This window comes from Rhinopithecus bieti, unplaced genomic scaffold (genome assembly GCF_001698545.2).
Source record: "Rhinopithecus bieti isolate Rb0 unplaced genomic scaffold, ASM169854v2 scaffold_6907, whole genome shotgun sequence".
Taxonomy (NCBI): domain Eukaryota; kingdom Metazoa; phylum Chordata; class Mammalia; order Primates; family Cercopithecidae; genus Rhinopithecus; species Rhinopithecus bieti.
The window spans coordinates 1,867,650-1,895,386 of record NW_016805647.1 but is presented as its reverse complement, the minus strand read 5'-3'; the positions used below and the strand labels follow the sequence as shown (position 1 = coordinate 1,895,386).

The 27,737-nt window shown below is 44.1% G+C and overlaps 1 protein-coding gene across 1 annotated transcript in view; it reads left to right on the top strand.

Annotated features, from left to right (window-relative positions):
* Positions 1-27,483, top strand: part of RIMKLA (ribosomal modification protein rimK like family member A) — a 42,497-nt gene extending 15,014 nt beyond the window's left edge. The window contains exons 2-5 of the mRNA XM_017873229.1: positions 4,018-4,248; positions 9,295-9,381; positions 15,054-15,257; positions 17,797-27,483. Of these exons, the coding sequence (XP_017728718.1) occupies positions 4,018-4,248; positions 9,295-9,381; positions 15,054-15,257; positions 17,797-18,287 (1,013 nt within the window). The 3' untranslated portion in view covers positions 18,288-27,483. The remainder of the gene's footprint in view (positions 1-4,017; positions 4,249-9,294; positions 9,382-15,053; positions 15,258-17,796) is intronic.
* Positions 27,484-27,737: the final 254 nt, after the last annotated feature.

Here is a 27,737-nt window from a genome sequence, read left to right as displayed (position 1 = left end):
AGGCTAAACATAATAAATCTCAAGCCCAACCCATGAGTCTGGGAGACCCCAAAATATTCCAGAAACAACTCAGCTCCCTCTCCCTCTCCCCAAGTTAAGGTGATACCTAAGAGCACTAGGGTATTCAATCACATGGAGTCTCTGCTTGGCGGGCATGAGCCTCTGAGTGTTGAGGGCTTTCCTTCTGTTGACCAGCAACCAAGCAGAGCCCTGTCCTTCCTGGTATCCTGCATCAGCTCTTCATTCCCTTGACTTGAGGTCCGTAGATTGCAGCGGAAATGTTAAGGATCCTGGGAAAGGTGATAGATTAAGCTCCATCCTGTATTAGGTTCATTAGGTCCTTTCCTGAGCGGAGATGTTAATGGTGAGAGGGAGATTGCTTACGTGGTTAAAGTCTCAAAATTTACAGACAGTTTTGCCAAGGGCCAGCCTTAAATCCAAATTGTCCTTGGCCATGGCTGTGTAGAACTGTTGCTCCCACTGAAGCCACTATGAGCAGCTGCTGCTTGTCTCCTACTACTAGAAATATGATGGCAGTGACAATGGCAAAGAGTAGGGGGCATGTGAAGTTGCCCATGGCAAGAATGTCAGAGCTAGGGCCAGGCGCAGTGGCTCACGCCTGTAATCCCAGCACTTTGGGAGGCCAAGGCAAGCGGATCACAGGTCAGGAGAGCAGCCTGGCCAACGTGATGAAACCCTGTCTCTACTAAAAATACAAAAAAATTTAGCCGAGTGTGGTGGCAGGCACCTGTAATCCCAGCTACTTGGGAGTCTGAGGTGGGAGAATCGCTTGAACCTGAGAGGTGGAGGTTGCAGTGAGCCGAGAACACGCCATTGCACTCCAGCCTGGGCAAAAAGAGTGAAACTTCGTCTCAAAAAAAAAAAAAAAAAAAAAAAGTCAGAGCTGTGTCAGTGGGCAAAGATTGTGATTAGTTTTGCAACTGTGTCCCTAAACCTGTCACGTCCCTCTCTGCACAGGGCTGGACAGCCAGCATGCACAAGACCTGTCTAACTGCTTAGTAGAGCCTTTTAGGCTACACTTTAACCCATTCCATTCTTCATTTATTAAAGGCTTCAGTTGGAATGAGCCAGGCCCAAAGATTTACCTTTGGAGAAGAGAAATGAAGTCCTGGTAAGACTTCCTAGGTCTATGTGAATCTGCTCGTTGAGGCTGAGTTGTCTCTGTCCACTTGTGGTTGGTATTTCCAGAAATGATTGAATTCTTTTCTTCCCATTTAGAAGTTTGTTTGTCTGTGGTCTCATGTTGGGATTTGAAAGCCAGACGTTTTTGCTGCTTCTTGTTTCTCTAGGTCATGTTTCTGTTGTAGAGCTGTTTTTCTTGTGAGGTGGTAAAAATCTCCATAAATTGTCCCTACTTTGCTTAGTAGAATGTCTGTGTAGTAAGAATGCTAGTGCCTTGCATATGTATAGCATTTTATAGTTGTCAAAGCATTTTCACATACATTATCTGACTGTGTAATGTTGTCCTGGGTGTTCTGTATTTACTATCTTAAGCCACTTGAATATTTTTCTTTTTTCTCCAACCACTTTTGAGGCTGCTACACATGGTTTACTTTTACCTTTCATATTATTTCCCCCAAGGGCTGTAAGTGGCAATGGAATTTTTCAAAGAATAGTAAAAGCATCTAAAAGTGATACAGTTTTCTGATGGCAAAGTGAAGATAACTTGGATGCTCTTCATAAATCATCCCTGAGAATTAGGTTCCAGTTCCTTGGATTCACACGATCAGTGGAAGTACAAAAAACAGTTTATTGTAATGATTGTACCTACGCCTCCCCTTTTAATCAGTGAAATATCTCCTAGCATGGGGAAAGGGTGCAATTCAGAGCCGTAGAATAGTTTTGTGGGTGTTTTGTTTTCATCTTTGTGCTTAGAGTTTTTGTATTGATATTATTCATCACCTGGTGGAGAAATTGTAACTTCATTAGCACCCTTTTCCCCCTAGAATTATGTGGTTATGCAGTATAATATCACTTACGAAATAGAAGGTGCTTTGGGTTAAAGCCTATAAAGTGTCTCTGTAAATTGTGTTTTAAAGGTTTTTTTTTGCCTGGGCACAGTGGCTTATGCCTGTCATCGCAGTACTTTGGGAGGCCAAGGCAGGAGGATCACTTGAGACCAGGAGTTTGAGACCAGCCTAGGCAACATAACAAGACTGCATCTCCCCAAAATTTTTTTAAAAATTGGCCAGGCATGCTGGTGCACACTTGTAGTCCCAACTAGTTGGAAGGCTGAGGTGGGAGGATCGCTTGACCCTAGGAGTTAGGGGTTGTGGTGAGCTGTGATCATACCACTGTACTCCATCCTGGGTGACAGCAAGATCCTGTCTCTAAAAAATAAAATAATATCATATATTCTTTAGAGCATTTTAGAGATTCCTTTAAGGTTAATTAGAGCAGACCAAGTATAATTCCTTGAACTAGCTTCTCATTGCCCTTCTCATTCCATATCCTGTCTGCATCATTCCATCACCAGATTCTGGGTACACCATAGAGACCTAGATAATGACTTAGAGTAATACAAGCCATAGGATGTCAGGACTGGGAGGGACCAAGAGAGTTGCTGTGAACCCATCTTACCCTTACATGCTGTCTTATACCATCCTTGAGTGATGAGCCTTGGCCCTTACATCCTAAGGGAGTGGAAAAGGATCCGTTTTGTTGAGCCCAGATCCATCTCCCTGTAACTTCTATTCAATTCAACAAACATTGAGCGCCTACCACGCAGCAGGCACTATTCTAGGTGCTGAGGATCCATCAGTGAACAGACAAAATAATGCTCTTACGGATATCTCTATCTCCTGGAGTTATAGAAGACAAGCCAAGTAATTCTTCTGCACTGAAGCCCTTCAGAAGCTTGAAGACTGTGCTCATGTTCTTCTGAGTCTTCACTTCAAGTTAATATTCCTATTTAACCCAGTGGAATATAGCATCACGTCTGCGAAGTGGATCGGTTGTCTTTGGATGCATTCTAGTTTTCTTTGATATTGAATTGAACTGATTTTTAGTAGATGGATTTTTCAGAAAGTTTTTTTGTTATAAAGTAATAAGTACTTGGAGAAATTTTGGAAAATACAGATAAGTATAAAATATAAAGAAGAAATTACCTGTAATTCCATTACCTACTGTTAAGATGTTGGTGTATTTCCTCTAGCTGTTCCCAACTTGTATCTGTTTATATAGTTGAGGTCATAATGCATTATTTATAATTTTGTATCCTGTTTTTTCACTTAACATTGACATTTGTGCATTATGTTGATAAAATCATTTAAATGGTTGCATAGCTGGGCGCAGTGGCTCATGCCTATAATCCCAACACTTAGGAAGGCCGAGGCGAGTGGACTGCTTGCGCTCAGGAGCGTGAGATCAGCCTGGGCAACATGGCGAAACCCCATCTCTACGAAAAACACAAAAATTAGCCGGGCATGGTAGTGCATGCCTGTAGTTCCAGCTATGGGGGGGTTGGAAGTGGGAGGATTACTTGAACTTGGGAGGCAGAGGTCGCAGTGAGCCAAGATCGTGCCACTGTACTCCAGCCTGGGTGACAGAGTAAGACCCTGTCTCAAAAAAAAAAAAAAAAAAAAGGCTATATAATATTCCAATCAGATATAAAAGAGTGGTAGGAATTCCTGAAGTAAGTTAAACTATTTCCTTTTCATTAAGCCTTCAGCCTCCCAAGCCACCACACTTTGAGTCATATTTGTCCTATGGGAAGAAAGGTGACTATATATCTCCTGTGGATTCTTTTAACCTAGATTATTCTTGATATGCTTTGTTTCTGCTCATTCCTTTGTGTTTCCTCATGATCATGCTCTGCCCATTTGTTTGGCATATAGGGTTGCCTATAGAGTTTCTTTGTACACCAGGATGTCCAGAGGGCCATTTTTTGAGGCTCTGTTCCTGCTAGGTTCAGTCTTGAAGAGTCTGTTGGAACCATTTCTTCTGGTGGACTAAATGATAGCAGGCACAGCACTCACTGTTGTCCTTGAATTGCAGGCCTCCAGTTAAACCAGAAGGCCCTCACCACCTTCCCGGATGTAGTGCTTGTGCGGGTACCCACACCCTCAGTGCAGTCAGACAGTGACATCACTGTCCTGCGACACCTGGAGAAGCTGGGCTGCCGGTTGGTCAATCGCCCACAGAGCATCTTAAATTGCATCAACAAATTCTGGACGTTCCAAGAACTGGCTGGACATGGGGTTCCCATGCCAGACACCTTCTCCTATGGTGAGTCAGCTTGAAATATCTTCCCAAATCACGTGCATCTCTGTTTTCTTTCCCTAGAAAACTTCTAGTATCTTTGTTGGTTTTGAATGTGAGTCTGTTAATTCAACATCTTGGCCTATCTGAAATCTTTATCCCGGCCTTTCTATCTGAAAGTGCCTTGGCGTCTTCCCCTCTGTAAGTCATTTATTAAATACATATCTGGTACACACGGTGTGCCAGGCAGCATGCTAGGCACTGGGCTACAGCAGTAAGCAAGAGGCTCCTGCCCTCAAGGCATTCCCAGTTCATCAGAGGCAGAGGACAAGTAAACAGGCAATTTCTGAGCAATGTAAAATGTGCCGTGATAAGAATCAGTACAGAGTGGTGCAGGAGTACATAGGAGAGGTCCCAATGGCATTTAGACATTGAGGAAGGCTTCCTAAAAGAGCTAACATAAGCTAAGCTGAAGTTATCTAGCTAAGCGAAGGGAGATGGTGGGAGGGGGGTAATGTAACGAGAGAGCAGAATAGAGAAAGACCCAGAGGGGAATGACCCCTGATGTGTTGGTGGTAATCTGAGCAGTTTGTAGAATGTTAAGCGAGATACAGCTGAAATATAAGGCTGGGAAGACAAGAGGGCGCTACATACAACGTGTAAAGGAGATGAGGGTTAACCCTGAGACTAACAGGAAGTTCTGGGAGGGCTTTAATCAGGGAGGTGGCTTGATAAGAGTTATAGTTCAGAAGATCACTTTGGCTACACTGTGGAGGAGGAATTGGAGAGGGGCAAAGTAGAGACGGGACAAGTAGCGGTAGGTTTTTAAAATAATCCAAGTGAGCAACGATGGTCTAAACTCATGGTGGAAATGAAGATATGTGAACAGAGTCAGGAATTGTGAAGGTTGTAGAAATAATAAAACATGATGATTGATTTATGTGGAGAGTTTGGAGAGAAATCGAGAGTGACTGGGTTTCTGATTTGAGCAACCAGAGGTGAAAGCAAACATTCGCTAAGACTAGAAATGTGGAGGAAAGAAGCTGATTTGTAGGTAGGAGGTGAAGGATTATAGGGGAGAGACGATTTCAGTTTGGGACGTGATCTGTTTGAGGTGTCTGTAGTACACACAAGTACAAATATTTAGTAGGCAGCACACAAATGAATCTGGAGCTTCTCAAAGAAGTGCAGACTAGGGAAGTGGAGCTGGAAACCTTCATTATGTGAGGTGAAGTCCCAGGAATGGATGAGAGTACTCAGGGAGAGTATGTAGGAAGAAAAGAGGGCTGATCTGTTCACCTAAAATGGTTAAAATGGTGTATTTTGTGTATATTTTAACACCAACATTTTTTTTTAAAAGAAGGGAATCCGTTAGGGCAGTGGCCCCCAAGCTTTTTGGCACCAGGGACCAGTTTCATGGAAGACAATTTTCCACAGATGGGGTGAGGTGGGGAGGATGGTTTCAGGATGAAACTGTTCACCTCAGATCATCAGGCATTAGTTAGATTTTCATAAGGGGTGCACAACCTAGATTCCCCTGCATGTGCAGTTCATAATAGGGTTTGAGCTCCTATGAGAATCTAATGTCGCTGCTGATCTGACAGGAGGTGGAGCTCAGGCGGTAATGCTTGCTCACCTGCTGCTCACCTCCTGATGTGCCGCTGGGTTCCTAACAGTCCACAGTCTGGAATTAGGGGCTGGGGACTCCTGCTTCAGGGAACGGGTGCAGGAAGAGGAATCTGTAAAAGAAACTAATCACTTGAGCCCACCCAGGAATTCAAAGCTGCTTTGAACTATGATCATGCCATTGCACTCCAGCCTGGATGACCGAATGAGACTCCATGTCTTAAAAGGAAGGAGGGAGGGAGAGCGGGCAACTTGAGAGGTGAGAAGAGAAAGAAAAGAGATCACAGAAGTCAATGGAGAGTATTCCAAGATGGATGGTGTAATCAAGAGCATTGTGTGATTCCAAAAGGACAAGTAACATAATGTGACGTGTCAACACTGATGTGTGTGTTGGGTTCAGCAACGGGGAGTTTAATGAATACAGCTTCAGTTTAGTGCTGGAGAGAGGGATGAGGAAATAAATGGGAAGTGAGGAAATGGAAACAGTAGGTTTCTATAACTCTTTCCGTGGCTCAATGGTAGGGATACAAAAGTTACAGTTAAGGGATGATGCAGGGTCAAAAAACAGGGACTCTATTTGCTTATGATGGAAGAGAATTGAGCATGTTCAAAATGCTTATGAAATTAGGAATTGGGAGGTTGCAGATATAGCAGAGAGGGTGCAAGATCCCTGGGGCGGTGAGAAAGAGGGTCTAAAGCACAGTGGGGCAGGGATGGATTAGGAGGACCTTTCTTACTGCATTGTAAAGAAAGGAAGAAAGGATGGCTAGAGAGAACGTAAGCTTATCAGCAGGACGGCAGGAAGCTGGGAGTTCCTTCTTAACAAAACATCCTCTTCATGAAGATGCCCCTAATTACCTTCATGACCTCATTTTCTTTTTTTTAAAAATCATTAGCACTCTTGTAAACTAGGCAGGTCTTGTTAGTATTCTAGAGTATTTTGCTTTGCAAATAATGCCAGGTAGGTAGGCAGAATAATGCCACTCCCCCACCCTGAGATACCCATGTCCTAATCCCTAGAACCTGAGATTATGTTAGGTTATGTGGCAAAAGGGAATTAAGGCAGCAGATGGAGTTGGTTGTTAAGCAGATGACCTTAAGTTACGGAGATTATTCTGAATTATCCAGGAGAGCCTAATGTTGTATGTGTCCTTAAAAGTGGAAGAGAATATACATGATATAAATGATGAATTGATGGGTGCTGACGAGTTGATGGGTGCAGCACACCAACATGGCACAAATATACATATGTAACAAACCTGCACGTTATGCACATGTACCCTAGAACTTAAAGTATAATAAAAAAAAAATAAAAATAAATAAAAAAAAAAGTGGAAGAGGAAAGCAGAAGAGAGAGTCAGAGGGAGATGTGACCGAGGAGGAAGAGCAGTGATACCTTGTGAGGACTCTACCTGCTGTTGCTGGCTTTGGACATGGGAGAGGCCCATGAGCCAAGGAATGTGGGTAGCCTCTAGAACCTGAAAAACGCAAGGAAATAGATTTTCCTCTAGAAAGGAATGCAACTGGCTAATCTTCTTTTTTTTTTTTTTTTTTTTTTTTTGAGACAGGGTTCTGCTCTGTTGCCCAGCGTGTACTGCAGTGGCACGATGTGGCTCACTGCAGCCTCAACCTCCTGGGCTCAACTGATCCTCTCACCTTAGCCTCCTGAGTAGCTGGGACCACAGACATGGACCACACACCCAGCTAATTTTTGTACTTTTTGTAGAGATGGGGTTTCACTATGTTGCCCAGGCTGGTCTCGAACTCCTGAGCTCAGGCAATCTGCCCACCTTGGCCCCCCCAAAGTGCTGGGATTCCAGGCATGAGCCACCACACCTGGTCTTGGCTAACATTTTTTTTTTAGCCCAGTGAGACCTGTGTTGGACTTCTAACTATACGGAACTGTATGACAATAGATTTGTGTTGTTTGAACCACCAAGTGGTAATTTGTTACAGCAGCGAGAGAAAACTAGTGCCCCACTGTACCTACAAAACACATCGATCCAGCACATTTTTGAGAACTAGGAAGTGGATGAAAAGGACCTCTGAGCAGCCCAAATATGTGTCACAAACTCCAACAAGCGTTGAACCTCCCTCTCTCACTTCATGAATGGGAAAGCCCTCCAGATTCATGTGAAACCTAGTTTCCCCTCTGCTGGAAAAGTCATCTCACAAGTTGCTTTGTTCTTTCCACACCCACAGCAGAGAGAAGCAGGAAAAGAGACTTCTTTCTACTCTATACTGACAGCAGTGAGAAATCTTAGTTGACATCTGACAGCAAGGAATGTGACAAACCACTAAAAAACCAGGTTCCCAAACTAGAAAGTGCACTAGTTTGGTGCCATTGAATAGACGGCAGATGTAGTCCCTTGGGGCATTACAGTGCAGTCATTAATGTTCATGACATTGACTCTATCAAGAATATGTTTGATATAGTATATATAGGAACCCAGGTTCATAAAACAATTTAGAAATATTTTCATGCACATCATTATTCATATTTTTTAAAATTAAGGCTTATAGGAGTATGGTGGAGCCAGTTCAGGCTTCAGAGTCGTACCTTAATTTTGGGTGAGACAAATCCCCAGGCTTGGTTTCTTCGAGTGTTGATTTTCTATTGCTCCATAATGAACTTCTAAAAACTGAGCAGCTTCAAATGATACCCATTGATTACCTCATAGTTTCTGTAGGTCAGAAGTCTTGTCATAGCATAGCTGGGTTCTCTGCTTAGGTCTCCTTAGGCTGAAATCATGGTGTCAGCTGGGGCTGTGGTCTCACCTGAAGTTTGGGGTCTTCTTCCAAGCTGCCTGATTGTCGACATCCAGTTTCTTGTAGTTGTGGGACTGAGTCCCCCACTTCCTTGCTAGCCATCAACTGGGGACGTTCTCCGCTAGAGGCTGTCCTCAGCTCCCTGCCGCATGGCCTTCTCCACAACATGGCAGTTTGCTCCTTCAAGGCCAGCAGAAGAGTCTCTCTGTTTCACCATTTTTTTTAAAGGGACTCATCTGATTAGGTCAGGCTCACCAAGGATCATCTCCCTTTCAGTTAACTAAGTCAAAATCACAGGAATGTATCCCAACATATTCACTGGTCCCTTTCACACTTAGAAGAGGGGATTATACAAGGTGCGTACACCAGGGGGCAGATATCTTGGGGTTCCACCTACCATAGTCATTGTAAAGGGAAAGGTACCTACCTGTATGATTGTTATAAGGATTGTGAAGCCTTTACCACACAGAAGGTACCTGCTAAATGTTGGTTTCCTTACCTCTCTGCTCCCACCTTTTACCTTGCAGGTACGTAATGTGTGTCTGTTGAATCAAATGGGTTTGAATGGCCTTAATGAGAGAGATGAGGCCTCAAGAATTCCTACAGAGGGGCAGGGCTGGGGTGACCACTGCCTGACCATCAGCCTTACCTTCACTGACTTTTACCTTTTCTTGGCAGGTGGGCATGAAGACTTTTCAAAAATGATCGATGAAGCCGAGCCCCTGGGCTACCCAGTTGTGGTGAAGAGCACACGAGGCCACCGGGGTCAGTGCCACCTCTCCAGGGCTTCCTGGGTAATCAGCCCACTCAGGCTGCTCCTCTGCCTGGACAAGACATTCCTCAAGTGCTGCTTAGAAAAATGGAGCTCCCCTTTGAGGAGCTTGCAGTGTCTCTTCCTCTTTGTCCTTTGTTCTTGCTTTTGTCAGATCAGGCTCACCTCTTCCTCGAACCATTGCAGTCAACTCCTGACTTACTGCTGATTGGTTCCCCTAACTCTGCTGCCAGTGCCTCTTCTGTTCTTTTTTTGAAGTAATTTCTCTGAAACATAGATCTATTCTTGACACTCTCTCGCTGAAAAACCCTTCCAAGACCCTGTGCTGCCTATTAGACAGAGTCCATATTCCTCATCAGGAAACTGAAGGCCCTGCACGAACAGCCTCAGCCTTCCCTTGCAGCCTTCTGTGGCCCGTGAACCTTTCATAATCCATTCCAGACTACTTCTCATTCACCACGTAGACCATGCATTTTCCCCTCTTTAAGCGACTGCTCTTTTCCCTTCACTGAGAATGCCATCTTTCTCTGCTCACTTGGTCAGCAACTTCTGCTCATCCTTTAAGGCCAGCTCCAGATGTCATTTCTTTTCCACACACATCCCTGGTCTCCCTCCCTGTCTTCCAGACAAAATTAATTGCTCTTCCTTTTTTGTTTCCATAGCATTTTGTATGTGCCTCTAGCAGAGTGCTATACTTTGTGACAGTTACAGGTTTATATGCCTGCTTCCTTTAGTAGACTGCAAGCTGCTCAGTGGTGGGACCAGATCCTGAGCGTCTGTCTCTGTAAGGCTTACTGCAGTGTTCAGTGCATCGTAGGGACTCAGTAGGGACATCAGCAACAGAAAGCAGTCCTCCTGTAGTACATGAGCAGGTGCCTCATCAGGGTACCCAGGTGGCATGCTTAAACGCTCCGGGCATCTGGAGTGAGTGAAGGCCACCCTAAGTAGTAGTGAGCAACTACTATGGTATAGGGACTATGCAATAGAAATGAACTAGACAGCACTCCATCCTGGGTGACAGAGCGAGACCGTGTCCCCCCCCCCCCCAAAAATAGAACTGGACCCAGTCACTGATCTCAAGGAGCTCAAATGTGTAGACACAGTTGCATTGCAGGGTGATCACTGATATAGCAAGTATGCCCAGGGGTCTGTTTGAGCCTACAGGAGGGAGGGGACAGTTCTGCCGTGAAGTCTTCACTGGAAGAAAAGGAGACTTCAGTGGAAGTGTAGAATTTGAATTGGAGAAAGTGAGCGAGCAACACATGGAAGCAGGGGTAGGCAACGCAACCTGTAAGCATAGATGAGTCATGTTGAGGAGCAGAGAAAGGAGCTTGGGTGGCAAAGCGGGGCTCTTAGTGCTATCCAGATATGCTACTGAGCTCAATTTCAACCAGCCTTTCAACTAGTCATTTTTATTGTGGTAAAATACACATAACATAAAATTCAAATATTTATTGAGTGCCTACAAAATGCCAGGCACTATTCCGGGGATACAGATAAGAACAAAAGTTCCTGCCCTCAAAGAGCTTCCATTGTAGAAAGGTAAGATAACAAACAGAAATTAAATATAATACATAATGTTTTATAAATTTAAAAAATGGAAATACAATTCACATAAAAAATGTACCAGTGCAAAGTGTAAAATTCACTGGATTTTAGTGAACTCACTGTGTTTTACAACTAACTACTTAATTTCAGAACGTTTCCATCACCCCTGAAAGAAGCCTCATATCTCATAGGAGTTAGTCCTGATTGCCAGGTCCCTGGCAACCACTGACCTATTATTAATAGTACTTTCTGGGTGGCTCAAGCCTGTAATCCCAGCACTTTGGGAGGCTGAGACGGGCGGATCACGAGGTCAGGAGATCGAGACCATCCTGGCTAACACTGTGAAACCCCGTCTCTACTGAAAATACAAAAAACCAGCCGGGCGAGGTGGCAGGCGCCTGTAGTCCCAGCTACTCAGGAGGCTGAGGCAGGAGAATGGCGTAAACCCAGGAGACGGAGCTTGCAGTGAACTGAGATTTGGCCACTGCACCCCAGCCTGGGCGACAAAGTGAGACTGTCTCAAAAAACAAAAACAAAAACAAAAAAAACCAAAATAATAATAATAATACTTTCTGTTACTATAGATTTGCCTGTTTTGGCTATTTTATATGAATGGATTGATACAGTATGTGGACTTTGGTGTCTGGCTTCTTTCGCTTAGCATGATGTCTTCAAAGTTCATCCATGTTGTTGCAAGTAATGCTAGTTTATCTCTTTTTGTGACTTAATAATATGACCGTTGTATGGCTGCACCACATTTTACATTTCCACCAGCAGTGTTTGAGGGTTCCAGTTTCTCCATATCCCCACCATCACTTGTTATTTGTTATGTATCTATGTATGTTTATTATAGCTATCTAGTGAGTGTGAAATGGTATCTCATTGTGGTTTCAACTTGCATTTACCTAAAGACTAACGATGTTGAACATCTTTTCATGTGCTTGTTGGCCATTTGTGTATCTTCTTTGAAGGAATGTTTTTTCATATCCTTTGCCCACTTTTTAACTGGGTTTTTACTCTTTTTATTTTCAAGTTTAAAGGATTCTTATATAATGTAGATTCTTTTATTTATTTATTTTTTTTGAGATAGGCTCTCACTGGACTGCAATGGTGTGATCTTGGCTCACTGTAGCCTCTATATCCTGGGCTCAAACAATCCTCCTGCCTCAGCCTCCCAAGTAGCTGAGACTATAGGCAGGCACTACCATGCCTGGCTGATTTTTCATTTTTTATAGAAATGAGATTTTCTCATGTTGCCCAGGCTGGTCTCAAACTCCTGGACTCAAGCCATCCACCCACCTCGGCCTCCCAAAATGCTGGGATTACAGGCATGAGCCACTGTGCCCAGCCATATAATGTAGATTCTAAATCTTTATTAGATATATAATAACATGTTTGAACCTGTTTTTCCCATTCCCATAGGTTGTCTTTTCATTTCTTGATATAGTATCTTTGATGCACAGAAGTTTTTTATTTTGGTAAAGTCTGACTTGTCCCTTTGTGTGTGTTTGTTTCCATGTGCTTTTGATGTCATTTCGTGCTTGCCTAATCCAGAGCCACACAGATTTACATTTATGTAGCCTTCTAAAAGCTTCATAGTTTTAGCCCTTACCTTCGAGTCTTTGATCCATTTTGAGCTAATTTTTATGTTTGGTATGAAGTAGAGGTTCAACTTTATTCTTCTGAATGTGGATATCCAGTTTTTCCCAGTACCATTTGTTGAAGAGCCTGTTCGTTCCCCCACTCAATGCTGTTGGAACCCTTGTCAAAAATCAGTTTGCCATGTGCGTGAAGGTTTATTTCTGGGCTCTCAATTTTATTCCATTGATATAGCTCTATCTTTATGCCAGGCCACACTGTGTTGATTACTGTACCTTTATAGGAGGTTTTGAGATTGGACCCGTTTTCCCTCAAGTGGGATTAACCATCCTTGTTACAATGGCTTCCTAGTGCTAGCATGAAGTATAAGTGAAATAATAAAAAATCAAAGTGCTTGGCACTTAGTACATGATTAACCAATCTTACTGCCTTTTTCTCCTTTTTTCCTTCTTGCCTTAAAACTGTAGCTCCTTTATTAACTGTAGACTGACCTCCATATTAGAACTTCTGTACCCGAAACCAAGAAACCCAGTTCCTATCTCTAGTCCCCATCTCTGCTGGAAATCCTACCTAATGTCCGGAGAACCCAGTGCATATATCTGAATCTCAGCCATCTGTTGCCAGAAGTCAGATCTCCAGATCTCCTGGCATCAGATGTGTATCTGCTTGCCCCACACTCATTGATTGAAGACAGGGAACACTGATGCTGCATCGTCCACACCTGCTGGAGCCTCTCCATTTTCCTCTTGTGACCCCTTGCTGGGTCCTATCCAACTTCTGTGACACTGACACCCACTTACCTGCACACTCTCCTGTCACCTGCCACATGGCCATCTTCAGATCACGTGGCCATACTCCTTCAGCTCTGTCAGGTGTCTAGGGTCCAGTCATCTTGGGAATGATTGCATCCTGGTTATAACATGTTTTGGAATTTACTTTTCAGTTGTATGTACCACTAGGGACTGGTTTGTTTGTTTGTTTTTGAGATGAAGTTTCGCTCTTGTTGCCCAGTCTGGAGTTCAGTGGTACCATCTTGGCTCACCACAACCTCTCTGCCTCCTGGGTTCAAGCGATTCTCCTGCCTCAGCCTTCTGAGTAGCTGGGATTATAAGCATGCACCACTATGCCCAGCTAATTTTGTATTTTTAGTAGATATGGGGTTTCTCCATGTTGGTCAGGCTGGTCTTAACCTCCTGACCTGAGATGATCTGCCCATCTCAGCCTCCCAAAGTGCTGGGATGACGGGCATGAGCCACTGCACCTGGCCGGGGACTGGTCTTTTTGTTAAGACTTCAGAAGAGTTCCATTCCTTGTAAGATGGTGACACAAAGCTTAGGAAAACCACCTCTTTGTTCCATATTTGCTGAAAAGAATGCTCAGACTGGGCATGCTCGTGTCAGATTTGCAGAGCAAATTTATCAGAACCCCTGCTCAGGTCTGTTAACTAATATATCAATGGAAAAGCCGATGTTGGCTGGGCATGGTGATTCACACCTGTAATTCCAGCACTTTGGGAGGCTGAGGCAGGCAGATTACTTGAGGCCAAGAGTTCGAGACCAGCCTGGCCAACATGGTGAAACCCCCGTCTCTACTAAAAATACAAAAATACCAGGCGTGGTGGTGTGTGTCTGTAATCTAAGCTACTCTGGAGGCTGAGGCAGGAGAATTGCTTGAGCCCGGGAGGTGGAGGTTGCAGCAACCCAAGATCATGCCACTATACTCCAGCCTGCGTGACAGAGTGAGACTCTGTTTCAAAAAAAAAAAAAAAGCTGATGCTAAATTATTACAAAAGTGTAGGTGATTTGAACAGAAAATAATTTAGAATCAAGAAGGAATGCTTTCTGCAGAGATCAGTAGAGGCATAGGCCATTCCTTTCAGAATTAAATGGGTATAGCCAAATAATAACTTTATGTCTACAAGAAAGGATGCCTGTCAGTGGTTCCCTCCTTTGAGCTCCCACAGAATTATGCATAGACCTCTCTTGATGTTATATCACTCTGTGCTACCTTTTTTTTGGGATCTCTCTCCATCCAGACTTGGAATTTCTCTAAAGTATGTTCAATAAAATTATGTTCTACAAACATTAATTGACATCTGCCCTGTGCATCCAGCCCAGTGTTAGGTCTGAGGAGTTTTTTAAAAATGAGTTAGATGTGGATCCTGCCTAATCAGCATCCTGGGGGTGATGGCAGATGCTAATTAACTGTTTTGGGGACTGAATTGATTAGATCCTTGGGATTCTATTTTGGCTCTTTCTCTGTGTTTCTAGAATAGTCATTATGTCATTTCAAAAAGAGTGATGGTGGAGGGAGAGGGTATTAGGACCTGAGGAAAGTTAAGGGAAAGTAAGGTTCCATGGTCATTTGATAAGAAGCAAAAGTCTAGCAGAGAAATAGAAGGGACCAAAGTGAGGCAAGTTCAGAGAGAACTGATGACTTGATGGACAAGGAGGCCAGATGGCAAGTACAGAGTCCAGAGCTTCTCTAAACCCTTTTCTTGCTCTTTCTCTTCTTAAAGGAAAAGCCGTTTTTCTGGCAAGAGATAAACATCACCTCTCTGACATCTGCCATCTGATCCGCCACGATGTGCCCTACCTGTTCCAGAAGTACGTGAAGGAGTCCCATGGAAAGGACATCCGGGTGGTGGTGGTAGGGGGCCAGGTCATAGGCTCTATGCTTCGCTGCTCCACTGATGGACGGATGCAGAGCAACTGCTCTCTCGGTAAGGTATAAAAGCACAGGGTTTCATTAGGGTATTTGGACCCATTCACCAAATGTATATCGATCCCTACTGTCTTGTCAGACCCTCTGCTAGACACCAGGATCTCACAGATGAGAATGAGGAACAACCCCTTTCCTATGGCAGCAAGCAATCCTGGAGGGGAGCATATGAGTATAAGCGCTGTGGCAGAGGTCAGACAAGGAGTGTCAGGACATGGAGGACTGAACCCTCTCCTCTAGGTGTTAAGACTTAAAAAGGGAGTGACATGAGGACCAACATTGGAGAAAAACTCCCATCTGAGTAAAGGATGAAATGAAGGCATAAGATGGGAGGCAGGGAGGTGAGGCTTGAAGCGAAGCTGTTGCAACAGCTCAGGCAGTCAGGCAAAAAAAAATAATAAGAGTCTAAAGTGATGACAGGAGAAATACCATATTTTCCTTTTATATTTTAATGGAAGTGGAAGTGTTTTCCTTTCCTTTTCCTTTCCTTTTGACAGTCTTGTTCTATTGCCCAGGCCAGAATGCAGTGGCATGATCCCAGCTCACTGCAACCTCCGCCTCCCAGGTTCAAGCGATTCTCATGTCTCAGCCACCTGAGTAATTGGGATTATAGGTGTGTACCACCACACCTGGCTGATTTTTGTGTTTTTAGTAGAGACACAGTTTCATCATGTGGGCCAGGCTGGCCTCAAGAGATCTACCCGCCTTGGCCTCCCAAAGTGCTGGGATTACAGGCATGAGCCACCATGCCCAGCCCATTTTCATGATCATCATGTTTAGTGCCAAAGTATTGAACCTTGTGTATTATCATTTTGACTTTTTTAGTTACCTTACAAAATCCATTGATTAGTAACCACGTGGCTTTATAATTTATCCATGTTGCTTTACTTGGTGAGCTGTTTTAAAACTGTTTTATAGCCTTTTTTAGATACAGTGTCATAGGTGGAAAGGGACATTGTTAAGGTAAAGACACTAGTTATTGGACCTGAGAATACAATTCTTAAATCTTTCCAAGGAGACTAACTGGAGACAAATCTGAAGTCCTAGCTTTTTAGCAAAGTAAGAGCAATCAGTCTCTCTGTCCTTGGTTCAGGATTTTGTCTCAGTCCTTTCCATATCTCTGGGTTTTTTTTTTTTTTTTTTTTTTTTTTTGGTCCATTGAGGCATTTTATTTATAAATATTAATATGTATTACATCCCTAGAAAAATAATCCCAGGATTTTCCCATCTGTGTGTTTTCATCTTACTTTTTCACAGGCCATGATGGCCATAATGCTAGCTGAGGTTGTCAGTACAGTGAAACCAAACTGATGGAATGGGAGCAGATTATTCTGCCATTTTCTGATCTTCAAGTTGCACATCAGACTGGGGCCGTTCACTTCCCACTTGTTTAACCTGCCTGTGAGGTTCACAGCAATTTTCCCAGCTCTGTGATCATCAGTGATTTCAGATTTGCGAACGTAACTATGCTTTGTCATCACAGTTAGAAACCAGATGATGACTTTGGAGCATGGCCTAGTAAGAACCTGGCGTTTGCCTCTTTTCAGCATTGGTGATGCTCTTGAGAGCATCAGCCAGGACATTGACGTGCACCATTATGGCAGCACAGAAAGACGGCAGAAGGTGCTGTCTCTCTTCTTAAAAATCAGTAAGTTGTGGCCGGGCATGGTGGCTCACACCTGTAATCCCAGCACTTTGGGAGGCTGAGGCGGGCGGATCACGAGGTCAGGAGATCGAGACCATCCTGGCTAACATGATGAAACCCTGTGTCTACTAAAAATACAAACAAAATTAGCCGGCCATGGTGGCAGGTGCCTGTAGTCCCAGCTACTCAGGAGGCTGAGGCAGGAGAATGGTGTGAACCCGGGAGGTGGAACTTGCAGTGAGCCAAGATCACGCCACCGTAGCTGGGACTGCAGCACTTGGGAGGCTGGGGGAGGAGGAACCCTACAGCGAGCCACCATACCTACCTAGTTTTATTTTTGTTTTTTGTAGAGATGGGGTCTCGGTATGATGCACAGGCTGGTCCAAACTCTTGGCCTCAAGCAGCCCTCTCACCTCAGCCTCCCAAAGTGCTGGGATTACAGGTGTGAGTCACTGTACCCAGCTGGCATTATTATTAATGGCTGTAAAATACACTGTTTTTCCCTACTGTGAGAGATTTAGATTATAATTTTTCATTTCATCATTCAATATGTATTGAATATTTATTAAGTGCCCATTATTTACCTGGCTCTATGATTTATATTTTAAATAATACTGCCATCAACATCTTTGTGCATAAAGCTTTTTTTCCCCCATACCATAAGATTATTTCCTTGATAGTGGGATGGCTGGGTCAGAGGAAATCAGCATTTTTAAGACTAGATAAAAATTGGCTGTATTGTTTTCCTGAAGGGTGTAGTGATTTCCATCCAGACCTTTTGTGATTAATGATCGAGCCTGTCTTTCTTCCCCTCCTGGGCAGACCCCTGTCTCTTCTTTGAAGAGTCATCTGACTTCTCAGTTGTCACCTTTACATCACTGTGCTTTCCCCACAGGTGGCGTGGGTGTCATGTGCCCGCTGACAGAACAAGGCAAGCAGTTGGCTATTCAGGTGTCCAACATCCTAGGCATGGACTTCTGTGGCATTGATCTCCTTATCATGGATGATGGCTCCTTTGTGGTGTGTGAGGCAAACGCTAATGTTGGCTTCCTAGCCTTCGACCAGGCATGCAACTTAGATGTGGGTGGGATCATTGCAGACTATACCATGTCCTTGCTGCCAAACAGGCAGACTGGAAAGATGGCTGTCCTCCCAGGACTGTCGAGTCCGAGGGAGAAGAACGAGCCGGATGGCTGTGCTTCAGCTCAGGGAGTTGCAGAGAGCGTCTATACCATCAACGGTGGGTCTACCTCTAGTGAAAGTGAGCCTGAACTGGGAGAGATCCGGGATTCCTCAGCAAGCACAATGGGGGCCCCGCCCTCCATGCTGTCCGAACCTGGCTACAACATTAACAACAGGATTGCTTCTGAATTAAAACTTAAGTGAATTTTTGCTCTTTGGCAGCATTTAAACCAAATCCTACTGCTTCCCTAGTAGTTTTGAGTGAATAAAATCTGGACTAATGTGATTTCATTTGCACAGAAACTAGAAATCCCATCTGGGCACTCAGCATTTTTTCTAACGATGATTTAAGCAAATGGCCTAGCTTTGTGGTTTTTACAAAGACAAATATAAAAACACTCACCAAGAACAACGTCCCGACTGATCAATATGAGACTGACGTCTGCTGTGAGCACGTGAATATTACAGCCGACTCTAAGGCACTGACCCTGCTGCTGCTGCTTCTGACTTTGAGCAGTAGAACCCATTAACTCGAAATGGCTTATGGAAATATGTACTCAAAAGCAAGCACGGGATGGAAGCATGTGCAGGCGAGCTGGAATGTGACTGCAGTAATAGGTTCTTCACTAAGTGTGTGTGTGATGCTTGGAAAATACACAGTTCAAACACTATTAGAGGATCAATCTCTGCTCCCCATCAATCACCATCTTGACCATATTTCTCCGACACTCAGGATATGGTGTTTTAGGGAGCTTCCTATCATTAGCATTTTCAATGAAGCACTTTGTAGAAAGTGAGATTGAACATTCTTTGACTTCACAGGTTGGCAGATGTCCTGCTTTGTAACTGGGCCTTTCTACAAATTGCTTTGCCACTCTGAATTTACAGACCCTGCTTCAACTAATGTCAGCTCTAGCAGCTTCTTGCACCTTTGCTGCCTTTGGCCCCAGCTGGAAATGCACTTCAGTGAGCTAGTGGCCACACTTTATTTCTTAAGCGTGCACTAGAATCTAACACCATGGACTTTCTTTTTCAATGGACTCTGTTCACTTGTCATCCAGAAGCCAGTGGGTTTTTACCATGGAAAACTACTTGGAGATCATCATTCTTCCCCTCCTCTACTGAAACTTTGTGTACTGCTTAGCTGTAGGAGGTTTCCTTGTATGAGTGGGTGTTGTAAGTCTATTGAGTAGATGGGAGCCATTGGAAACACTCCAATCCCCTTGAAATTCTACTTTTACCTAGGATCCAGACACCTGTCCTTACCCACTTTTCCAAACGGGGAAGACTCAGGTATCAGGAATTACTCATTGCACATTTTGGCGGGGCTAATGTAGACATGACACCAAGTGCTTTTTATTTTAATTCTCTAAGCAGTAGATGAGATCTTTCCCTTGGGAGAAATCACAGAGATGGAGTTTTCCATTTCTGCTTATATGAAATATGACTGAAAATAAGCAAAGAATACACTAGAACATATGCACTCAAGAGTTAGCATAATTGGAGTTATTTTCTTAGGGTTCCCCTTTGGGGTTACCTTTGAAGCCATGCAAGGCAAAAGGCCTCACAACTTTATAGTCAGACCTTGTGTTTTATCCAACCCCTCCTCCTGCCCACCAAGGTAATCCTGAGCTTCATCACCCATTTTATTTAGCAGACTTATTTTCTAATGCTCTTAGCTGTTAAAAAAAAAATCATTCCTCAAAAAATAGATCTACCTTTAAAGGACAAAGATTTACCAACACTGAAGACCCTTACAAGTTGACAGTTTCTAAAGAGGGTTCTAGAAATGTTCTGTGTAAGGTCAGCTTCACTGGAATAAACATACGTCTTCCCAAGGTGACTACTTCGAAGGCAACACTACCCATTCGGGTGCAGAAATTACTGTACTGATTCTGCCATAAATGTAAAATGTGTATAAAGTTAAGCTATTGCATTTTTTCGTAACACATTTAAATAGAAATTGGCTTTTAAAGTATTGTAGTTAAAACCAGATCTCACCAAGTAATAGTTGTACAATTGACAAATGTTTGGTGCCATGTAATGGAGATGTCACACTACACAGTTGTAGTTTAAATGCAGTCCAACATGAGGTGCATGCCACTGAACTGTAACCCTAGTAATGTGTCTTGTACAGTTGAAAAATAATACTTCACCTTTATATAGGTTAAGACATGTACCTTATCTTTACCACTCAGGGTGGCTTTAAAAGACGGACAGCTTTAGGTTTGTTCTCACTGGAACTGGTTACACTTTCTGTGCAAACTTAACCAAGTGATGATCGTCTGGAAGCTGCATTCCCTCATTTCCACTGTTTGGTGTGAATCTAGTCTCCCCACTTTATCTAAAAGGAGGCTAGCAGGGCCCCAGCCTGAGCAGAGCAGCTAGAGAGTGCTTCCAGGTTCCTTTGCCAAAGGAGGCCCATTTCCAGCTGTGAGTGACATCTGTAGTCATTGGCTTCATTGCCTGGCACCAGCCCTGTCTAGAAGTGGAGAAAGCTGGATCACAGCTGGACCACAACCAGCCCCAATCCAGGATTTCCCATACCATGCTGGCTGTGGGCTCTGTGAGCCTCAGGCTATGCTTGTCACAGCCGGCCACAGGCCTGCTAAAGGAACATGGGGTGCAGAGCCAGAGCCTAGTTCTGGCTCTCTGCTTGAACAGCTGACCTTGTGCAATGACAGGAACTCTATGTCTCCATGTTTCATTCATATAGAGAAAATGCCTCATTTGTTCACCTCTTTGAGGCTGAAGTAAGTGAGACTGGTGCATGTAAGTTAATGGTAGTAGAACACCTCCCACATCTGGTTTTGTAACAGTTTCACATCACTCCTTAACAAAGAAAAAGGCCAGGCCAGGCGTGGTGGCTCACACCTGTAATCCCAGCACTTAGGAAGGCCGAGGCGGGTGGATCATAAGGTCAGGAGATTGAGACCATCCTGGCTAATACAGTGAAACCCCGTCTCTACTAAAAATAAAATTAGCCGGGCGAGGTGGCGGGCGCCTGTAGTCCCAGCTACTCGGGAGGCTGAGGCAGGAGAATGGTGTGAACCCAAGAGGCGGGGCTTGCAGTGAGCTGATATTGGGCCACTGCACTCCAGCCTGGGCAACAGAGTGAGACTCCATCTCAAAAAACAGAAAAAAGCCATACGTTCTTGGCATTAGCACACTAAACAGTGGTAAGGACCCTGAGAAAGGAATGCAGCTTCTCAGAGGCCTCACTTCCAGCCAGGGAAACTTAAGACCTGAAAGGAATATGGCTCTTTGTGTATTCAAACAGCCTTCTGGATGTATCGTATATAACCTGAAACTCTCCACTCTTGTATACCAACTAACGAAGTCTTCCTTATGTAACATAGATTGCAGTGTCTGTATATGGTCTTTCCATTATCTGGTAGTAGCATCTTGAAACTGGTCAAAACTTGAATGCCAATAGCTCAGTCACTCAGAATATACGATTCTGCACTTGGGAAAAAAAAACGTCTTCATGCTGTTTTTCTGATCAGATATGGGATTGCCAGAATGAGGATTTGGGGCTTTAGGTCTTTAGGATCTCAGAAACAATATAAGTGGATCATAAGCCACTAGTGTCACAATTGCAGGCTCACTGGTTCCAGCTAAAAGGAGATTCCATGACCATGGGGACCAGGAGAGGAGGAAAGGAAAAAGGGAAAGGTCTGGAATAGTTTTGTGAAAGAAATAAAAAATTGGGATCATTTGGAATTCTAGTAGGAAGGAGGGAAAAATGGCTCTTCTGTGGGCTGTTTTAATGAAAGAATCATGAATATGTATTGATTAGAGGTAGATGTCTTTGAAGCTATTCTGCATAAAGATAATGAGATGCATGGATTTCCATCCACCCTGGAGAAGTGGGGGAGATGTGCTTCCTCCCTTCTTTAAATCCTGAGGAATGCTGTCTTGAGAACACTGAATGCAAATCTGGGGAAGATGTAAGCAGCTGGCTGGGGAGTTTTAGGACCGCCCAAATAAAAGCTGACCCTCCCAGAGGCTAATGAACCGGCATACTATGTGCAGGCATAGCCTTAGCAGGTCAGTTTAAGGAGTCAGGTCAGAGAATAAATCCAACCTTAGTCAAGTCACTACAGTTTAATATTTTCCTCTGCAACTGGAGGTAAGTCTGTTTGCCATTAGTCTGAGTGGATGTCTTGGGAAGGCTCCTGAAAATAGCCATATTTGTCACTGTCCCTAAAGTGAACGTTCTTAGATCTGGGACTATTTTTGACTCTACCTCTGAGACTCAGGATCAGTACAGATTGTTACTTTAAAATGTTACCTGGAAGATGATTCTTCTAAGGGATATAATGTTTTCATCTTTTCCTAAAACTAAATCATGCCTCCATTCCAGGTCTATGGCTAGACTCTGCAGCCCTCCCTCCTAAAACCACAGGGCTGAATGTGAAAACTTTCTTTTAAGCCTTTCCATTTCCTTGTCTAGGTACAGTTCCTGTGCCAACATGCACTGTCCCAAGCCCTGTGCTGGCATTCCAACCTGGTTTGGTAATTTTGCTGTGTGATGTTCTCTGGAGTTTCAGGGCCACACTAAGAAAGTCGCTTATGAGCCCCATTTGAGATCATGGAAATAGCATTTTGGAGACCAGTCTAGTCCCCCATTTTATAAATAGGGAATCTTAGTTCCAGAGGCTGTGGTCACTTGCCAGTCAATAGCAAGGCTGGACTCAGGCAATCTGATTCCTCATCCACTTTGGCATGCTGCCGGGGGTAGCTCCATCCCTCCCTGGAATCTAGCACATGCTCCCATCCTGGGCCTACCCTCCGCCTCTTCCCCTTCTGATGAGCCTCTGTTCTGGATCAATATGGTGTTGACGTGCCAGCCGTCAAGGGTTCAGCACTTGGATGGCTTCTAGGTGAGAGCCCCAAAGGCATGTATATTTCCATGATGCAAGCTGGCTCATGGCCCACATCATCTTTAGACGAGCCAAGACCATTTAACTCTACCGCACACTTTCAGTGGTGGGATGTGAGGAAGAAAGCCCATGCCAAGCTAACTGAAAGCTTATTTGGCTCCAATTCAGCTGATGTTCCCTCACTGCGGAATGTCCTGGAACCCAAGGGTTTGCAGCTCCTAAACCTACTGCATTAGGCACACCCAAAAAGAAATCCTGTTTGATTCACATGCTCCGGTTTCAATCAGCAACAAGGTCAAAAGTTTCCCCCTACTTTCTGTTCCACAGTGTGTCCCCCTTGCAGCCAGACATTAGGCACAGATTCATCCCTGTTGTAACCCAAATGTCAGCTGAGGACTCCCTGCCTCTTGAAATCCAGATAGGTCTGATAACTGGATTCTGGTTCTGAACCTCTACATATCTGTGATTTCTCAGAGACTTATATTTTTGCAGCCACTGCTGACTCCACACTTCTGCTACCTCATTTTAAACAGCATCTTATCCCTGCAATGCATCAGCTGAGACATGAAGCTCAGTTCCCTCGCCCATTTCCACATAGCAAAATTCAAGTGAGTGAGTATGTGTGCCTGTGTGTGTCTCAGTGACGTGGGAAGGAATGGCAGATGCTACAACAGTGCAGACTCGGCACCCCATTTATAGAATGTTCTTTTTATATACCATGGAGGAATCTCCACTCACCTTCCACTCCACATGGTCCCTGTCTCCTGTCCTTGGGACAAAGCAGATCCATTTATATTCTCACATACAGCCAGATGGATAGCCATTCCTTTTCTTAATTTGATTCCTGCCAACACCCTTACCGTCACTACTTCACCTTTTACCATGGGTGGCTTATTGAAAGCATTTTCCTGGACAAAGACAGTTCCCTCTCAAGGGGAATTCGAGTGCCATCTCTTAAGGTGATGCATTTTTTATTCTCACGATACAAGCCAGGCATCACCATGACCATATTCACCACTCGTTGCCAGGGGCACGCCTTTTGGAAGGCAGCATGGACTAATGTGAATGGTACTAGTTTGAGTCAGATCCAGTTCAAATCCAGGTAACTTAAAGCTTGTGTGACCCAGGGACACTTTACTTCAACTTGCTAAACTTTAATTTTGTCACCTATAAATGTGATAAACTTGAATGTGTCACACTTAAGCACATGCCTGGCTTTCCATAGGTTCCTTTCCTCTTGCTCCCCCCACTGTGAGGAATACAAGCATCGCCTTCTTGAGATCAGGGCTCAGTGCCAAGGGATAAAAGCTGGCAGACAGCAGCTTTACAGCTGGGAAAAAGAGCTGCTGGGGGCAGGGCTGGCGGCAGCTCAAGCATGCTGTGGTTCAGGCCTAATGACTGGAAGGTCCCATCCATCCTTGAGGTTTTATGATGCTGTGTGCAAGATATAGCGAACGTATTTGGCTAAGAAAAATCCTGGAGGAAAGACTGCCTCAGACAACTGGGAGACTGGAAAGCCGACCTGGAAAGCAGCCTGACCTTGGATGATTTAGCACCTGGGTTTTTTGGCTCTTCCTGTATTAGGTTTGCTGGCTTCACATCAAATGGAAGGAGGTGGTGCCAGGGACGTGAATTAAACCTGTCAAATAGAGGGTGAGGGGAGTGCAGAAGGCTGGGGGGAGGGGGGCTGTGTGAGGAACTCTGATAGTCCGACAGCACCATATGGACTTGGCAGGGATGACAGCCCTGAAATCAGATGGAACTAACCAATAAAGCAGCTAAAATTCTGCTGTCCTGGGCCTATCCGGAGTGGGACTCCCATAATCTCCTATGTAGAAGGAACACGGATCTCCTGTAAGGGGAGAGCTGGGGCCCTTAATCATTCTGCAGAGTTAATAAAGGTCACTGTAGAGGCAGGACTAGGCAGGTGCCTAGGTTTGCTTAGTCCCACCTTGAGGGCTCGAGTTCCAGTGGTGTGTTGAACTGGTCTGCACTGGCCCATGAGAGTGGATTGTTCAATTTTCAGGAATTTTGTAAGCTGGTTGGTAAACACAGCCACAGTGACCATTGGAGATTATATTAACATACAATTAAAGTATATTAAAAACAGTAATAAATACTCAAAACTCATCACTTCCTAATTATTTTACTATTATCTATGTTCTTGAGGATACTGACATCTATTGTATTCGTATGGTGTGCTACAATATGATGGCGTGCTATTGCACATCTCTTCCCAACCTGACCATTCAGTGACATCCCATCGGTAGCTGGAGAATCGGCCCTACTGAGAGTATTTACACCACAGAGATTGACACACACTCTATATCAAGACCCCCCTCCCCCAGAGCTGGTTGTTAAACATTTATCAGCACACCACTGCCACTGGGCGACAGAAGAAATTGATACACATAAGCACTAAAACATCTTAGTTCCAGGGAGGTAGCATTTGTGTTGTGTTTCTCAGAAGCAAGTGTCCTAGTGTAATGTGCACAAGTGGCATGAAGTTTAACACCTAAAAGACTGCTTCTCTGCTTGTTCTGTCTAACTTCTGTGGTTTTAGCCCTTGAGAAAGATGTTTACTTTGCTACTAAACTTATTGGAGTGATTTGTAAAGTTCACTGTTACCTGTGGGCAGTAGTTCAGTTAAATTCCCTCCAGGAAAGTGGACTGTAGTTTTTCCTGCCCAACTGGCAAAATGAAAATGTGCTGGAAAGAATACATCTTAACTAGGCACTGAAATAGCTCATTTCCAAGTGGTTTATACAGCAATAACAGTGTTAACTTCTCCAACAGAGAAGAAATCATTTATAAATGATTGTTTTGCTGTTTTTGCCTTTTATTAAAGTTATTACTATGGAACAGAATGCTTTGTTTGCTTTTGTCCCCAAAATTCTGTGCCTTTTGATGGTTCTTGTAAAGTAAGAATCACATGCTGAATCTACATTTTATTATTTTCATATCATAAAATGAGGAAAAGGCTTCACAGAAGAAACTTCGCCCTATTCACTTGCACACCAGCTGCATTCTGAAAAACTATAATTTTCCTTTCAAACGCAGTGCCGTCTGAATTGTAATACTGCCAACTCTCAACTGTCAAGATGATGGAGGAAAATACTAATGCAGATGGCGTGAGCTTGTCACGGGCCTGCTCAGCATGCTCTCCTGGGCTGACATTTGAATTAAGATTCAAATAGCAAATGAGAGCTGAAAGCTGTTTAAAATGGCTGTGTGGTGCAGTGAGGGGTCTCAGGGGATTGAAAGAATCTGTGTACTCACCAGAAGAACTCTGACAGGTCCGGCAGGGCCCTCAGGACTTGTGTTTGCCTGACATTCCAAGAGGCTTCCTGGGAGAAGCAGTGATAAGACCCTGGGGGACTAACTTACGGTCAAAACAAGGCCCAAGACCCTTGAATTAAGGCTGTTCCCCAGCTTCTGAGGGTCAGGAGGTCCAAACTGAGGTCAGAACATCAAAGGGATAGTGCCTGACTGCTGCAGCAAAGGATGATTTGGGGTATGACATTATGTACCATTCATATTGTCCTTGAACCAAAACTGGGGAATGTGGCCTATGTTTCTTTCTTCTCTTACATGAAAATCGTCAAACTACACAAAAGTGGAGAGAATAGTAAACTCCCCAGAAAAGGACAATTCCATTTGCCTTTACCACATATAATAAGATTAGCAATAATCCCTTGATACCATCTAATTCCCAGTCCATATTCAAATTCCCCCATTGTCTCACAGAGAACTGCATTTAGCTCCATGGTAGACCAGCAATATTTGGTGGGAAAGGAAGTACTCTGGGAAGGTTGCTGATGGCTTCCCTACCCTCTTGACGGTGGCGTTGGCAGAAACCATGCTGCAGGGGCACAGGTGGAGCGATACTCAGGCTGGCTGCAGATGCCTTCCCAAGTTGTGGGATCTTGGGATTTCCTCTCCTCAAAGAATAAGCCTGTGACACTTCCCCTTCTACTTCCCAGAGTCACATGGTCTCCCTCTGGGACACTCCCAGCTTCATGCTGCTGGCACCCACCTGTCTATCACGCTGGTACCCGCTGCTTTTCCTGCAGCTGTTGCTTTCACTAATAGCACTTCTTTAATCTGGGGAGAGGCTTCTCTCAAAAATGATCACTCTTCCACCAGCCTTACGCCTACTGTACTCTTGGTGAATCACAGCTCTTTAGAGCTCCCCAAGGGCCTAAGCATCTTCTTTTGTTAGAAAATTCTGGCTGAAATTCTCATGAGATGGGTCAGGGAACCTTGGAGTGGCAGCACTTGTGCCACATCGAAAGGCAGTCCTCTGACTAAAGAGAAGTGGCAGCTGAGCACACTGCCTGTCCAGGGATTTTCTTCTGCTCTAAAGGACATGATTAAGACAATTGGTCTGTACTGTATTGCCTGATAGTATCATATCAATGTCAATTTCCTCATTTTGGTGATTGTTCCAATAAGAATATGTAAGAACATGTCTTTGTTTTTAGAAAATACACATTAAATATCAAGGGATAGAGGGACATCATGTCTGCAATTTGCTTTCAAAAGGCTCAGAAAATAATGGGTTTCTAGAGATAGAAAATAAAGCAAATGTGGTAAGACGTTAACATTTGGGAGATCTGGGTGAAAGGTATTATAGGAAATCTTTGAATGAGTAGTCTGAATAAGTCTGAAATTACATAAGCCTCCTGTGCTGGGTTCACCTCTTCTCCATTAAATGTTGTTTCCTCCAGTGTTTCTTAGGCTTTCTTCTATTCCTTAGCTGCGGGTT